The sequence below is a fragment of the Culicoides brevitarsis genome, chromosome 3 (assembly GCF_036172545.1).
Source record: "Culicoides brevitarsis isolate CSIRO-B50_1 chromosome 3, AGI_CSIRO_Cbre_v1, whole genome shotgun sequence".
NCBI lineage: Eukaryota > Metazoa > Arthropoda > Insecta > Diptera > Ceratopogonidae > Culicoides > Culicoides brevitarsis.
The window spans coordinates 19,762,502-19,778,887 of record NC_087087.1 but is presented as its reverse complement, the minus strand read 5'-3'; the positions used below and the strand labels follow the sequence as shown (position 1 = coordinate 19,778,887).

Below are 16,386 nucleotides of genomic sequence, written 5' to 3'. Positions count from 1 at the left end.
CTCCTCCCTTTCAAACACGACGCATGTGTTTTAGTGTTGAATCAACGAATGGTATATTTGTATTTCAACTTTTTTGTGGAGATGGTAAACAACGAGATATAAAAGCTTTTATAATAATGTTTTTAAAAAAACTTGAATGCATTTCAGCAAATTTTTTTAAGTTGGTGAAAATTTTTATTTTTTCTTTAAAAAAATTTTTTTTTTTTTTTTGAAACAATAACGTTTTATCAATATTTTACTTTTACTGACCTAATTGTCAATATTTTTAACTTTAAATGAAAAAATAAATCAATTTTATGTAGTTCGAACTATTGATCAATAAAGCAAGGAAAAAGAAGAAAGAAAACCTAAAATAATATTTATCTAAATATTAATATAATTTTTTAGATGGAAAGACGGATGGACAAATATAACCGGCATAAAACTCGTGAGATGCGATACAAAAAGCATTTGAAGGGGAAACGAAGTTGGTTTGTGTTCGAAAATACAGAGTACACTAGAGTCGAAAGCTTCTTCAGTAGACGTCGATAGTAGGATTTAGCTTAACTACAGTATTGTCTATTTGGTTGTATCGGTGGGAATACCTTCGAATTGTAATATATCTTCGTTTGCTTAAGATGTGTATCTCAAGCAAAAGCCCTCAGAATTCGCTCATATCTCCCAGAAGGTTCCAAATCTATTAGCTGTAACCAGGATTAGAGTTAAAAAGTTTAGCGAAATTGTTATTTTAGTTATCATTTTGTTGAAAAAATTATGCTGAATGCTTTTCTTCAAGAAAGTCTTTCTCTAAGATTAATGATCTGCATTCGATGATCGATAATGATTAATGAACGACTTTCTTTTTAATCGAATATTAATGATTTACGTATATTTTGATTGATTTTAGTGGTAGTTTTCTTATTCTTCTATTTGTTATTAAATAAATAAGGACTAGTAAAATTATTGGGCTCACACTGAAAAAATTAGAAAGAATCGGTGCATTGTATCTACTTCGACTATTTGATTAATTAATAGATTTTACATAATTTCTGAGATTTTTGCTGAAAATGGTTTAGTCCTCTCAAATGTTTGATTTAAATTTAATTGAAGGCACATAGAATATTTTTGGAGCCGTTAATGTTCCATCAATGAGGTACCATCATCACTTTCATTCGTCTCACGCAATGTTTTGCGCCATCTATCGGTGGGAAATCCAACTGTCATACATCTTGAATTAGCAGGTTTGGCGATTTTCTGGCTTGCAACAACTGGTATTTGATAACGGAGATGATAACGGCTTGCACCGCGGTTTCACGAGGAGTCCTATTGTACTTTTTTCTGTGAAATCGTAATTTTCCTCAGTAAATCTTAACTTCTAACCAGTCATCCAAAGAAGACGCCCTCAATATTCTCTTAGGTCTCCGGGAAGGTCCCAAAGGGCCTACGTAAATTTTAAGCACGATCGTAGTTAAAAATTATTTTCATCAGAAATCAGAAAGGAATACACAATAAGGTATTTTGGAGTATGTAAGTACCGGGCATCGCTGCCAAAGTCCACCCTACAAATCTGATCTGACACAGAAAGCTCAGTTGAATGTTGAAAGCTATAAAATCTTAAAATCACCAAATCTTATCGATGACTAAGTAGTGTTATGTTTTATTAAATCAACGCAATCAAAAGTACAATCGGTACCTCACATTTAAAAAAATTTCTTAACGTGATTAATTGTTCGATGTGTCATTACACTACAATTTAATGCGTTTTAGTAGCAATGAAATCAATGACATTATTTACTTAAACCAAAAAAAAATATATTTTTGGCAAACCCAAAAAAGAATGAAGAACGAAATAGACATAAACGTAGACTTTGTATACAAACAACACTCATCAATATTAATAGACATGTGTATTGTGTACGATTTAAAATAAAACAAGTCTCTCACCGCGAAATGCTTGAGAAGAAGAATTATCCACACACTCAGCAGTGTACGAGAAGAGGTCAATGATTCACTTTTTGTGTTACTCAAGCAAATTTTGCTTGTTTGAGCGATTTTTGCGTGAACCAAGTGAGTGAACTTGGTACAAAAAAGGCACAAACATTCTAGAAATGTTTATTATTGGAAAATATGTTCGTCTGAGTGCCTTCAATGCCAGAGAAATGGCCTTGAACTTGATGTCTTTCAAAGAGTAAATGTGTCGCAAATAACATACTTTCAATGAACAGCTAAGAAAATTTTTAATCAACAAGCAAGTTATTCTGACGTAAATTTAAATTACGATCTCATGAACATACAGAAGTTATACCACAGTATTTAGTATTACTACGGAAAGCCACAAATTATCGCTCACTGGTCAGCATTAACAACTTTTATTTATCGTGTTCCTTTTATGTACAAAACCTAATAACAATAATAATAACTTGATGCGAAATTTATTTGAAAAGCGACAAACGCGATATGTGCATTTATGACCTTTGTTGTCGCAAATGTAAGTGTGTTTTATTTTATTTGGACTGGATTCAATTAGGTTTTCAGGATAAATGCGAGAAATGCAACCCACACAGATGCGAAGATCGTACGTTTTTCAAATGCCTTGAATCTTTCCAAAATGGAACGTCTCAATCGTGTCGTTGTCGTAAAGAGACAACAAATAACTTAATTAAATTTGATGTCATCCTTGGAAAATGCACGAGAGGTGACAAGGTGACAACTTACGATCGCAAGAGAATTTTTGCAAACATTTGTCAAAATTCTTTCTAAATATGCAAATAAAATTGAAACAAAGAGGTCAAACACATCAAAGTAATTTTTTTTCTTTGTGTCCACAGAGCGTAGGTGAAATTTCGTCGCGGACACGTGAAACTTTTACATTGCCAAAAACAAAACCCGTTATACAGTATTTTAGACGAGATACTAGGTAATCATGAAATTTTTTTTTTCGCGTAACGCACTACAAAAAAATGTGAATTTATTGTTTTAAAGAAAACAAAGAAACAAGAGAAATCATAAAAATCCTTTTTTTATCAAGTCGCTGAATGGTTTTCGGCAATTTCTGTGTCCACAACAGAGAAATTAAGAAATGTTGTAAGAGTGATAAAAAGAAATCAGCCAGCGAACAAAAATATAATTATTATTCATGCGATACGTAACTTTCTTGTTGTAAATATTTGTAAGAGATTTCATTCAAAAACGCAATTTACAAAATGATAAACAAAGAAATATTCGAAAAACAGTATAATTTGGCAATAAAAACCCATAAGAGCAAAAACCTGATGTTTTTTCAAGTGCGTATCTTTTTATGAATGCTCAGTATTTTTTTTCTTTTGCAGGAGCACGTTAAATACTCGCGTACCTATGCAAAAAATCTTTCATATCCGATTCATTTCATGCTCATAAATGGGCATCAAACTGCAAAGGTAAATAAAACCATATGGTTGGAAAATTCGTTGGTATTTTTTTTTTTTTAATGTATTGAAGTAATGAATGCAAGTTCAAGTAGCGAAACAACATTGAATTTTTTAAATATATAAATTATGGTGCATGAAGACATGAAGTGAATCACTTATGTTCTTGTGCGTTAACTCGATGTTTGTAAAAACTGATAAGAAGGTGAAATGCCGGTAAATTATATTGAGCAAATTTATCACCAGGGAAGAAAAAATACAAACAAATACTTTTATAGTTTAAATTCAGTTGAGTTAAATAGAGTGAAATTTTTTAAAATAAATATTAGATTAATATCAAACACATTTTTTATGTCCCTGGTTATCAAAATAATAAGGTGAAACTCTAAGTTGAGTTAAATAAATAAAAAAAAATCAACGAACGAACTATTAATAAAAGTCTCAAAGTGTATAATATTAGCAATTTAAACTATCCAAGGCTACATAACATTTAGTAGAACTTGAATTATTATTAATTATTCATTGATTCATCGAGCATGTCAAACAAAAATTACTTTTTCTGTGATGAAAAGTGTCAACATGGGAACATAAAATATCGTCTTGAGCAGTAGACCATTAAGCAATAGGTCTAAATCGTCGTGCTAAAACTAACTAAATACCGGTCGCTTATAATTTATTTCCAATTTTGTTGTTTTTTATTTATGAATAACATTGTTTATTTATTTATTTAAAAAATATTTAATTGAAAAAAAAAACTTGCATCTGTTTATCGAGCTACATGAACGCGACAATGTGTCCTATTTAAACTTTATTTACTCGGTATTAGTAAACACAGACACACTCATGATTGAGACTACCTTTGAATTGATTGTCAAAATGCTTTTGTTTTATATTGATCCAACAATGTGATCGTAATTTTAGTAACAGAAAATTTTATCTTTATCTTGCATTCGAAAAATGCGTTTTCTCGACACACACGCTTGTGTGGATAATTTATTTAATTTTATAAAAATAGATCTGAGTTTAAATTTAAATTCGCGCTAGTAGTGCATTCATCGTAAATTTGCTCAACTTTTGTTGTATGCCGATTAAAGTGATCGATGTACATTTATTAATTATTATTCATATATAAATATTTTTTTGTGTATAGCGTTTCTTTGTTCAATCTAATTTGCTTATAAAAATACCAGACATTTAGTAAAAGTAATACAACTCACCTCTTGCGTTAGTTCTGCTGTTACTGGATCATGCATCCGAACAGATTCCAGAGAATTTTCCGCATCTGTTGATCTTTCTTGAGCATGTTTCTCGGATTGTTTCTTTACAGCTACTGCACTTTCATCAATTGCTTCCTTTTTCCCCAAATACTCGTCCCACTCGATAATGCCTCCCAAATCATCGCCTTCATCGTCATCCGGTGCTGGCGCTGTGAAGCTCCCGAAATCCGCGCATTCGGAATCGGGACGCTCACACTTGAAAATATCAAAAAATGAGGCATCACTCGGATCGTTTTGGTCCTTGAGGTTCTGATAAATGTGAGAGGCAGACGCCGCTTCACCGTACTCATTCAAATCGGCCAGATTCTGCTCCAAAATGGACGCTGCCTCCTGAAAAATGTCCACATTGAGGAACAACTCTTCCGGATTTACTTCGCCAAGTTGAAAGGTCGACGGTTCCACGGGTGCCTGTGGAATTGTCGCATTGGCACGCGCAGCCTCGGAAATTGTCACGGATGTTTGGTTCTCGGAGGCATTCGGTTCCGGTGCCAAGCCGCTGGGAACATGCGACGAATGTGTGAATAAGTACGCTTGTATGTGACTATTACTATTACTGTAGTCTTGATATCTAGCTAAGTCTTCGATGAGGGGCATCACAGCCTTGCGATTTGCATAGGGGTAATCAGTCAGGGGGGCAGCACGTAGCTCCAATTGCCAGCCGCCAACGGTGCTGGCGAGACGATTTTCCAGTCCCCATTCCAAATAATTTTCCGGATCGGTACGGAGGAGACTAAGTGCCAGCACGAGTTTCAATAAGTGATCCGCGTAGAATTTTTTTGTTGAGATCATTTTGTTGTTTTGTTTTTACTTGTTTTCTTTGTTTTTTTTTGTATTTCAAACGTTGTTGTATTGATATTTGTCTAAAATGTAGGAAGAGAAATTAATAAGTATACACATTCGGACTGGAGCCTTGTAAATAACAGATTGCTTTTTCCTCTTCCAAATGTATATACTTTACCTCTTTTCTTAATTCAATAAGAACACTTCAATTCACGTATTGCAATACTTGTTCAGACAAGTTTCTTTTGAGCAATAAAACATATGCTAATACTTTTCCGCTCTTATTTCAGTCTTTTAGTATCACTTTTTTTTTGATTTTCTGTAATATTTATAGTCCTTTTTATTTATTAATTATTTTTTTATGAATTTCAAATCTTATGTTGCTTTTCTAGTCATAGGGCAACGCACCTTGCAACAGATAGCGTGGCCCAACATCTTCTACCGTTTATTACGACGCATTTTCCTTTATTATCAACAGTCTTCCTAACGCACAACAATTTCCACTTGAATGCAGTTTCCACTCAAAACGCTACTGTCGTTGTGTTGTTGTTGTTTTCTTTGTCTATTTACGCAATTAACTGCGATGACGGTGTTTTTGTTCGACCAAAATCTAATTCTAAGACCTGAGTTCAGGCAGTTTCAAGGATCAAAAATTAAATTTGACTCTGGTTGCACGAGGTGAATGACCTTCTATTTACTCGGGAAGGTGCAATTTAGAACTATTTTATGTATTTATTATGTACAACTGGTAGATATTTATATAAACGTCACTTTTTCTGGAAAGTTGTTATTTGCATTCGTGCCGATATAAAGTTATTTTGCGCAATCGTTGTTCTTGAATACTGATCTCGGGTGTCTTCCAAATATTTTTCTTTATTATTCCACGAATTTTCCGTACTAATTTCGCAAAGTTTCGATGAAAACTGCAGAATTTCGTCAGACGACAACCGTTTCGTTAGCTGATTCACTGAGAACTGTCATTGTACATCTACATCTGTACGACACGTACGGGGATCATCACTTTCATTCGTCTCAACTTGAATTGGCATGCAGGTAAACTCTTTGATGTAGATTTGGCGATTTTAATTGTGTTGCGACTGGTGGTTTGTAGGACTTAGATTTTAAATTTAAAATACTCATTTTTATTAGGTTCTACCTAGACTATAGACTATATCAGTAAAAATAAATTCACTGAATTAGTATAAATTAAAAAATAAATGAAGAATACAAAACGTCCAAAGTATGGGCAACAAGAACACTTTTCAGAACTTTTGACAATCAATCATCGCATCAGTTTCTTCCAATCCCAAGTTTCATAATTCAAAAAAGCTTTTTAGCACCCAAGCTCAATTTTTGACGTAAAGAGCATTTCTTCTTTCACGTCTTTTTGTCAGTTTTACAATCCTTGCAAAACAAACAATAATCATTCAAGCGAATTTATAAACACAACCATTGTTCGATGTCCAAAAAATATTTAATTAAATCAAATAGAAAGCAAAGTTTTTAGTTAATACTAAAGTCAAAGAAAAAATAATAAAATGCAAAAAAAAAATTTTTTTCTTCACTTATTGAGAGACAAGTAACCAACTTAACATTATTATTTGATTGATAAAAATATTTTTTGAATTCTGATTTTTTGAATAAAGATATGTTTTTTATACACATGTTAGATTGCAAACCAAAACAAAAAAATAAATATATTTCAGAAAGATACTCGAAGGTCTCTGAAACTTGAAAAATTCAGGAATATTGTATTCGCCTTAGTTTATTTTTTACTGATTTGTTAAAAGAGCAGACGATTCCTTAAATAATTACTTTTTTTACCTTCTTATATTGAGTTGCAATTCATCCAAATTAGGTATGACGGCTGTTAAATAAGTCATTGAAAAATAATACGAAAGTTCATTTACTTTTTGAACTAATGAATGAATGCTCAACGGATGTTTTTCCCTAGATATATTTCTTATTCGAAATAATTTTCTTTTTAAATAGACTGCAGATGTTGCACTTTCAACGACCTTTTTCTCAAAAAAAAAACAAAATAAAAACACGCAAAAATAAGAACAAGCGATTCTAGGTGAAAACGATCATCAATCATAATAATTTTTAGTAGCATGTGTGAGAAACAGTTCACATCACTTTCATTGATTTATACGTTTGCATTATTTTTACTTACCGTTAATTTTGGTTTTGCACTCGGTGTGGGTGGTGGAGTTGTCTGTTGTCTAATTGGTGACATCTCAGGTTCAAGATTGAGCATTTGAGGCAGCGTTTGCATACCAAGATCATCCGCAATTTTATCAATTATCATGATAAATGTTTTTTTTTCTTCTCCAGTCCAATAGGAACAGTTGTCGATGTTGCTGAAAGTAAAAGAGTAGTAAAATATTATTGTTTGCGTTCTTTTTTTTTTGCACCTATTTGCGTCACAACTTTAGTATTTTTTAAACATAAAGAAGAAGAAATGATCAAAAACTGGTTTTCTTGTAAATAATACATTTTTGGCCACAAATTCTTCATTTGGAATCGCAAACAGAGATGAAGCTTGGGAAATTATGGAGCAATGGATATGAATCATATTGTTACTCGGTGACCTTGAGACATAATATTTAACGACAACACAGAATAAATTTCTATATATAGAATTGATTCTATTCTAGGAAATCGCGGTCAATCACCATTTCTTTTGCGTTTACTTACTGTTAATAAAATGCAATGTGTCTTATTTGTATTTAATCGTACTTTTGAAAACATCCAAATTTTAAGCTATTTTGCCAATTTTACTCATTTATGAATTAAAAACAAAGCCCCATTGTACGAAATGGTTCAAACTAGTCCAAAGAGGGCAAGAAGGGTAGAAAATAATAGAATAATCGAAAATGGCAGAAAATAAATGTGTAGTAAATAAAATATTTATAAAGAACTTCTATGAAATTAGAATCAAATTTAAAAAGTAAAGTGTCATTTTTGCCTGTAGTAAAAAAATATTCCGGATTCAAAGAGCAAGTAACGTACAAAAAATTCATACAAGATACATTTTGTCACACGCGATCCAACTAGCCATAACTTTGATTTAAAAACAACTAATAATCAAGACTATGGTAAATAATGAATCATATAAATATAGAGGATCTCTCAAATGTGTGTGATTTTATTTTTCAATAACACAAAGAAACTTCTACACGAAATGAAGGTATATCAAGCGAGAGATTCGAACTAAAATAATCGAAATTGAGTATATTGTGAAATTATTTTAGAATTTTTTTTGCCGGTTTTTTTATGACAAGTCCCAACTCTTTCCATTTAGACCTTTGCCCTCATCATACAAACTCAAATACCTTATATTTAAATTTATAATTGAACAGTTTTATATTCAATATAAAGTAAACAATTAAACAAAAATTAGTAAAACAAAAATAAAAAAAAACTAATTTTAAGTTGATGTCGATAAAAAAAGTAGAACTTTCGCAGTTTACTTTTTCTTAATATTTTTTTTACAACTGAACATTGCATGAAAAAGCCGCTAAAATTAATATGAGATATTATTATCAGTTCACTAGTAGGTACTATTATTCTGGTGTATTTGTAAATTTTCTTTTTGAAACTTGATGGAAAAAATCTTTTTGACGACACTTACCTTTTTTAAGTTATTTCCGTTGAATGGATAAAATTATCCTGCAGTTTGCATAATATATCTAACGGTGCACCTGAACGTTGAATCTAACAGGAAAATCCAATATGAGTAATTTAGTAAACTAGGTACTTTTTTCACTTCATCAATGATTTAAACATTTACAATTACACAAAAATCCAATATATATATTTAATTGTGTCGCGAAGAAGACCTTACTTTGTATTTTGGTTTTGATTCACACGCACCAATGTCCACTTTTATTTTACTGTGAACGTGTCGTCGTAACTTGATTTGCTTTTGTAAATCCTTCTCCTTTTCTCAATCACTTTTTAACAGGACTTTGGAGCAACTGTTAATTTGTTTTGTCAAAAATAGTTTAAAATTTCGTAAATATTACGTCGTAAACAGACTTTTCTCGTTGGAGTTATCAGCAAATGTACGAGCTCTGTCGCTGAATAGCATGTTCTACTCAAACTGTTGTTAGTTGTCACAACCACGATTTTCGTACAAACTTGAATGGAGCTTGAGTCAGTATTAGTGCCTTTTTGAACACAACAACAAACAATTATTGATAATGAATACACATGTGTTGAATTAACTATCAGTTCCATGTAGAGCTTTTGCATGTGCGAGTTAAGTCCATATACAACAGGTTTGTTTTAGTAATAGTGTCTGACGCAATTCATGAATACGATGGCTATTGGAGTATTCGCATCAGAATTGTCCTTATCAACATTATCGTTTGAGTACGATAAGACTGCAGTAATGCAAACGACTGGTAGTTATGATTTGTCTATTAAAACTACATATTTTCAGGAGTTTACATTCACGTATTGTTTTTTTTCCGTGAACTGACATGCATTGGGATAGGTTCTATGACATATTATGAAATAACTTATTTTTTCAAACGTTTAGGAAATTTTTAATTATTTTTTGAAAATTTTTATGTTATTTTTTAAACTGTTTAAATGTTCTAGAATGTTTCTAGAAAAATCGTTTTATTTTTTTTTTAAGTCAGCCCATTCTGTAAAAATTTCGCAAAAAAATTCCTTTAAACATTTTTAAAATTATATTACTTGCTTAAATTGTTTAGATTCATATTAACAGACTTTCAAAATTTCCACAAAATATATTTCATTTTACAAACAAGATTGCAACATTAAAACATTTTCAATTTTCAAGAAAATTCTGTTCAAAAAGGCTTTTTTTCAAAAACTTTTAATTGTGAAGAAAAGGGAAAATTAGAAAACATGAAAAATTAGTCTACGCTGCAACTTGCAAATCTCGTATAAAAATTCAAAATTTCCAATCTTTTACTTTTTGAGTAAGCAACCAAGCATAAAATTTTTAAAAATCATCAAATCAGTTCTCACAAAATATTCTAATTTGAAAAAAATAAAACATTTTTTTAAACAATTTTTTTTATTCTAAATTTCATAAAATAATATTTCTTTATACCTAAGTAGTTAAGAAAATTACAATTCTTATTAAACTAATTTAATTAATTTACCTAAATCTAATTTTAAGTATAAGCTGCATTTCATCAAATTATAATAATTATTATCTGTAAGACAGGTGAATTTGTGTTTAATATAATTAAAAATGTGAAATTATAACGCTAATTTATTATACCTAATCCGTTTTGCATGTTTGGCAGTTTTTTTAATGACTTGTCATAGTTCAGAAATGAATAACAATATTTCAAAATAACAAACAAAAACATAATAATAATCCATCTGTTCTTAATATCTAATAAAAAATAATTTTTTCCAAAGCTTGGCAGTCCTGAGTATCAAAAATAAGGAGGTATTGTTAATTACAAGTTTGGAAGGTCAGTCCTAAATTTCTTCATGTTGAAAATGCTGCGAGAACTGTTGAATTGATTTTTAGGTGATGTTGGCGAGACAAAACGTCCATTCGACCGGTAGCTGTACAAACTGTTGGTATCATTGAAATTATTTTCCCCAAAGATACTGCGATTCGATTGACGACTGGCAAGAGATGCTCGTGACACAGATAACGATGGTTTCGTAAAAGTCATTTCATTGATTGAGGGGGTGCGATAAGGTGAGCTAATTGAGGTGAAAGACGTAGATAATCTTTGATTTTCTGTTCCAGCATACACTGGATTCGGTCGAATCGGACGAATGCCCAAATTACTCGTCAGTGTAGAGTTTGTACATTTTTCTACGGAATTTTCGCGTGATCCGATGCCAGCTTGCGACTCAAACCCACTACTTTGAGAGGATGTTCGAGACATAATTGGCATAAAGTCTGTATTTGCAGGTACTTGTGATTTTTTCGGTGATGTAGTCCAAAAGCCTCCGGCGACCCATGATGCTTCCCCGTGATGCACTGGGTCCCGAGTCAATTTAGGTGGCGAAATTATCGCGCGTGCCCGATAACTAGCGACACTTGCAGGTGTTTGTCTGTCCAGGTTAATGTGATTGTAAAAAGGATTTTCCATCGTTGCTGAGAATGGCCGTGCAGATCTATTGAGACTTTGTTGTGTGATATTCAATTGCGTTAATTTACCTACATTATCTAGTTCTTGTTGCTTTGAGGACATGCGGGAACAGTTCAATTCGGAGGGTGACTTGAAGGAAGTTGAAAGAACAGACGGAGTTCGACTATAGCTATTAAAGTGATTTGGTTCTTGGTAAAAGGAGCCATTATTATTGATGTACTCAAAATTGGCATGTGACTTTAAGGTACTATTCAGTAGTTTACTACAAGAGTCACTGTATGTCGTGTCATCCAGTTCTTCTTGCTCCGACTCTTCTTCGTCCATTTCGGGACATATTTTGTGGAAGCTCTTATTCAAATCGTCACAATGTTTAAATGTCAAATTGGACTGATCCAAACACCGGTAAGCCATAACGAGTGTCATGAAAACACAAATCACATCTAATCTCCGCAGATTTTCCGTCTCAATTGGATCTACCAATTTCTCGTGGTTGTCTAACAAGGTCTTCAAACTGCAAAAGAATAGCAAGGCGAGTTGATTACCCAAATTTTGTTTGTTGCACAAGATGATGAGCATGAGTGTTCCGAGCATCGTTGAAATATTTATAAATTCTTTGACGTCCAACGTCGAAAATGGGGTCAAATCAATCTCTCCGGTCACTCTTTTAAAAAATCCAAGACCTGTTGTGATATAAAGGAAAGCTCCTTGCAAAATGGGATTGTTCAGTGCTTGTGCGAAAATTTCAAGTACTAAAGATTTCATTGCCAAAACGTACGATATGACAACGAGCATTTTTTCTGCAATATCTGTTCCAAAAGTGTTAATTAAATCCTCGACAGCGACACTTACTTCATTTAATGCCATAAAAAAGTTTATAATTGTAACGACAAAAATCGTATTCACGATTATTTTGATTAAACGAATCTTTTTTGCAGCTGGCATCGCATTGTTTTTAATGTTTTGCAATTTCTCGCTGATTTTCGACATTTTTGATCCAAAAATGTGTCGTTTTACCTGATTCAATGACCTGTTCACAACTCGCTCGCATTGAGCACACAACCGATAGGACTTTTCCAACGTCTGTCGATACTGTTCAACTTCTTCTTCGTAGTTTTCCTCATTGTCAGGCACAAATGAAGCCAATTGCAAAATTTTCAGCTCCTGATTCCTGTTACAATTATAGCACAGCCCGTTTGTTTTCTTCAGCGCGTAGACATTTTCCTCGCTGAAGACACAATTCGTCAGGGGATTCAGTTTGCTGTAATACATCTCGGGAATGGGTTGATTGTAGTCCCCATCCTTGGTGAATCCATTGTACTGCTTGCAATCCGAACAAACGAACGAATTTCGCGAATCGTAAGGCAACTTTTGGTACTTGTTGCAAAACCAACAGTTGACTGTTATGGGGAACTTTCGTCTGCAAAAAAGAACCAAAATGAGTTTTAGCTATTACAAAACGAGGGGAAGTGGTTACCGGATGAAATAATACGTTTTTACGATGCTGAGGAGTCCGACAAACAAAAGGGATAAATAAGGCAGCAAAAGCCCAATCCCTTGTAAAATCTGTGTCATAACGCGAAAGTTATCACATTTATTTGTATTTATATTTGGTGAGAAGCTCAAAAATACTTTATTTTGTGCAGAGTTTTTCCAAATTGAAAATTGACTTTCTTTTCGCACCAATTTTCAATGCTTTTTTCGGCTGTCAAAGTGCAAGTGACAGTTCAAAAAAATAAAATTGAATTAGCAGATGCAATTTCAAAAGGTTAGTTGTGCCAATAAATAAATTATTTCCAAAAAATTGTCTTTAACTACTAAATTTTAATCCTTAAGAATTATTCCACATTTTAAATTTATGCTTTTTCTAATGTATTTTCGTAGATATTAATTAGTTCTAAAAAAATCTATATTATATTTTTTGAATGCCAAAATTAGACTTTAGGTCAATGATTGACTGTCAACGAAACCTCACTTTGGAAAACGATTAAAATTTTGAGCATTGTTTTTTTAGTGTTTTGAGTGAAAAATACACAAAATCTAGGACAAAATGCCTCGTATTATGATAAAAGGAGGTGTTTGGCGCAACACTGAGGTAAGCATTTTATTCCCTTTTTGAAATTTCCCGTTTAATTTACCCAAATTCCTTGCAGGATGAAATTCTCAAAGCGGCTGTAATGAAATATGGCAAAAACCAATGGTCCCGAATTGCGTCTTTATTACATCGCAAATCAGCAAAACAATGTAAAGCTCGTTGGTATGAATGGCTTGATCCGAGCATCAAAAAGACAGAATGGTCTAGAGAGGAGGACGAAAAATTGTTGCATTTGGCCAAATTGATGCCGACACAGTGGCGCACGATTGCTCCAATTATTGGCAGAACAGCAGCTCAATGTTTGGAGCGATACGAATATTTGTTGGATCAGGCACAGCGAAAAGAGGAAGGCGATGATGGCTTGGACGATCCCAGGAAATTAAAACCGGGCGAAATCGATCCAAATCCCGAGACAAAACCAGCACGGCCAGATCCAAAAGACATGGACGAAGATGAGTTGGAGATGTTGTCGGAAGCAAGAGCCCGTTTAGCGAATACGCAAGGCAAAAAGGCAAAACGTAAGGCAAGAGAAAAGCAATTGGAAGAGGCTCGACGACTTGCTGCCTTGCAAAAACGCAGAGAATTGCGAGCAGCTGGTATCGGCTTAGGAAATCGAAAGAGACGTATAAAGGGAATTGACTACAATGCTGAAATTCCGTTCGAAAAGAAACCAGCTGCTGGTTTTTATGACACTTCCGAGGAACATATTACTCCGATTGCTGCCGATTTTTCAAAGTTACGACAACAAAATTTGGATGGCGAACGAAGAGATGAAAAAGAAGCCGTAAGTTTTATTTTTAGTGTAATTTTTACGCTTTCGATAACTTATCGTTTTGTTTTTTAGCGTGAACGCCGTAAAGATAAAGAAAAACTGAAGAAACGCAAGGAAAACGATATTCCTCTGGCAATGTTGCAGAACCAAGAGCCTGCCAAAAAGAGGTCGAAACTCGTGCTGCCAGAGCCTCAAATTTCGGAGCAAGAGCTGCAACAAGTGGTAAAGTTAGGACGTGCTAGTGAAGTGGCCAAAGAAGTAGCATCAGAAAGTGGAATTGAAACAACAGATGCATTACTTGCTGATTACTCCATAACTCCGTCGCAAGTTTCGATGACACCGCGCACTCCAGCTCCCATCACGGATCGCATAATGCAAGAAGCTCAAAATATCATGGCGTTAACACACGTTGAGACCCCGTTGAAAGGTGGTATTAATACGCCTTTGCACGAAACGGATTTCTCTGGAGCTTTACCAAAACAACAGGCTCTTCAAACTCCCAACACGGTGATTGCGACACCATTCCGCTCAACACGAACTGATGGCGGTGGCAATACGCCGGGATTTTTGACGCCAGCAAGTGGTGCTCTGATGCCAGTAGGAGGTACAAGTGGCCAAGCAACACCGTCTCTGGTACGCGACAAGCTGAACATTAATCCCGATGAGGCATTGGATGTCGGTAGCACTCCAGCTGCCTTAAAACACTATCAAAAGCATGTCAAATCAAGTTTGAGAGAAGGATTGGCTTCGCTGCCAACGCCAAAGAACGACTATGAAATCGTTGTACCGGAAAATGAAGACCAAGCAATGGAACAAGATGCCGAAAAGGAGGATGTTGTCGAAGATCAAGCTGATATTGATGCGCGGCACGTAGCAGAAGCAAAAGCTAAACGTGCACGAGAACTTGCTTTGCGTTCGCAAGTTATTCAACGAACGCTTCCACGTCCACAAGATATCAATATGACAGTTTTACGTCCTCATTCCGAAATGCAGGGACTAAATGACCTGCAAAAAGCCGAAGAATTGGTGAAACAAGAAATGATAACGATGTTGCATTACGATGCCCTTCACGATCCAGTGCCATCAGTCAATCCCAACAAAAAAACCACAAATGCTCCTCATCTTCAATATCTCGAGCAACATCCATATCGCCCTGCAGACCCGGAAGACATGAAAGTCGCGAAAGAAATGCTGGAGGAGGAAATGCAAACAGTCAAAGTTGGCATGGCACACGGAGACCTTTCACTCGAATCTTATACACAAGTATGGGAAGAATGTCTCAGCCAAGTTTTGTACCTACCCAGTCAGAATAGATACACACGCGCCAACTTGGCAAGCAAAAAAGATCGTATCGAATCTGCGGAAAAACGATTGGAGCAGAATAGAAAGCACATGGCGAAGCAAGCAAAATTGTGCGGAAAAGTTGAGAAAAAACTGAAAATTCTGACGGGAGGCTATCAAGCACGGAATCAAGCGTTACAAAAGCAATTTTTGGAGACTTGTGAGCAAATTGAGCAAAGTCAACTAGCACTCTCAACCTTTAAATATCTCGCGGCACAAGAAGACTTGGCGATACCGAAACGTATTCAGGCTTTAACGGACGACGTTGATCGACAAATGGAACGTGAAAAGGTCTTGCAAGCGAAATATGCTAGTCTGTGCGAGGAATTAGAGGCGCTGAACAGTAATTCTGAGATTACTGATCAACAAGTTGAAACGCCGCAAGGGGAAAATGATCAAGTACCATCTTTTGAGTAGATAAATAGGTTCTCACAATTTCATCATTTTTTGTCTAAAAATATTGAATAATAAAATTTAAAAATGTAATAAAACCGCGCGAATATCTTTTCTAAAAATATTTTTCACAAAGTTATATACTAAACTTGATTTATGCAGAACAATGCAAATAATTAAACTACAAAGCAATTAATAACGTGTTAAAAAATTTTATAAATTTAGTTAATTCATATGGAAAAGTATT

General features: G+C 34.0%; 3 protein-coding genes across 6 annotated transcripts in view; 1 reads left to right on the top strand and 2 right to left on the bottom strand.

Annotated features, from left to right (window-relative positions):
• Positions 1 to 9,541, bottom strand: part of LOC134835953 (segmentation protein cap'n'collar) — a 39,688-nt gene extending 30,147 nt beyond the window's left edge. The window contains exons 1-3 of one of the 4 annotated variants that reach the window (XM_063851005.1): positions 9,237 to 9,541; positions 9,078 to 9,160; positions 7,617 to 7,803 (exon numbers count right to left, since the gene is read on the bottom strand). In XM_063851005.1, the coding sequence (XP_063707075.1) occupies positions 7,617 to 7,751 (135 nt within the window). In that variant the 5' untranslated portion in view covers positions 7,752 to 7,803; positions 9,078 to 9,160; positions 9,237 to 9,541. Of the gene's footprint in view, positions 1 to 4,600; positions 5,595 to 5,618; positions 6,397 to 7,616; positions 7,804 to 9,077; positions 9,161 to 9,236 lie in introns of those variants that run through there. The other 3 variants (XM_063851004.1, XM_063851002.1, XM_063851003.1) reach the window with 3 other exon arrangements.
• Positions 9,542 to 10,572: 1,031 nt separating this feature from the next.
• On the bottom strand, positions 10,573 to 13,223 carry LOC134833308 (uncharacterized). The gene is made up of 2 exons (XM_063847586.1): positions 13,016 to 13,223; positions 10,573 to 12,958 (listed from the first exon to the last, which is right to left on the bottom strand). The coding sequence occupies exons 1-2, from the start codon at positions 13,111 to 13,113 to the stop codon at positions 10,891 to 10,893; spliced, it is 2,166 nt and encodes a 721-aa protein (XP_063703656.1). The 5' UTR covers positions 13,114 to 13,223; the 3' UTR covers positions 10,573 to 10,890.
• A 273-nt stretch (positions 13,224 to 13,496) lies between these two features.
• On the top strand, positions 13,497 to 16,336 carry LOC134834935 (cell division cycle 5-like protein). Its single transcript, XM_063849762.1, has 3 exons — positions 13,497 to 13,633; positions 13,692 to 14,417; positions 14,478 to 16,336. Exons 1-3 carry the CDS (start codon positions 13,589 to 13,591, stop codon positions 16,161 to 16,163), a joined length of 2,457 nt encoding a protein of 818 aa, XP_063705832.1. The 5' UTR covers positions 13,497 to 13,588; the 3' UTR covers positions 16,164 to 16,336.
• The last annotated feature ends 50 nt before the right edge of the window (positions 16,337 to 16,386 follow it).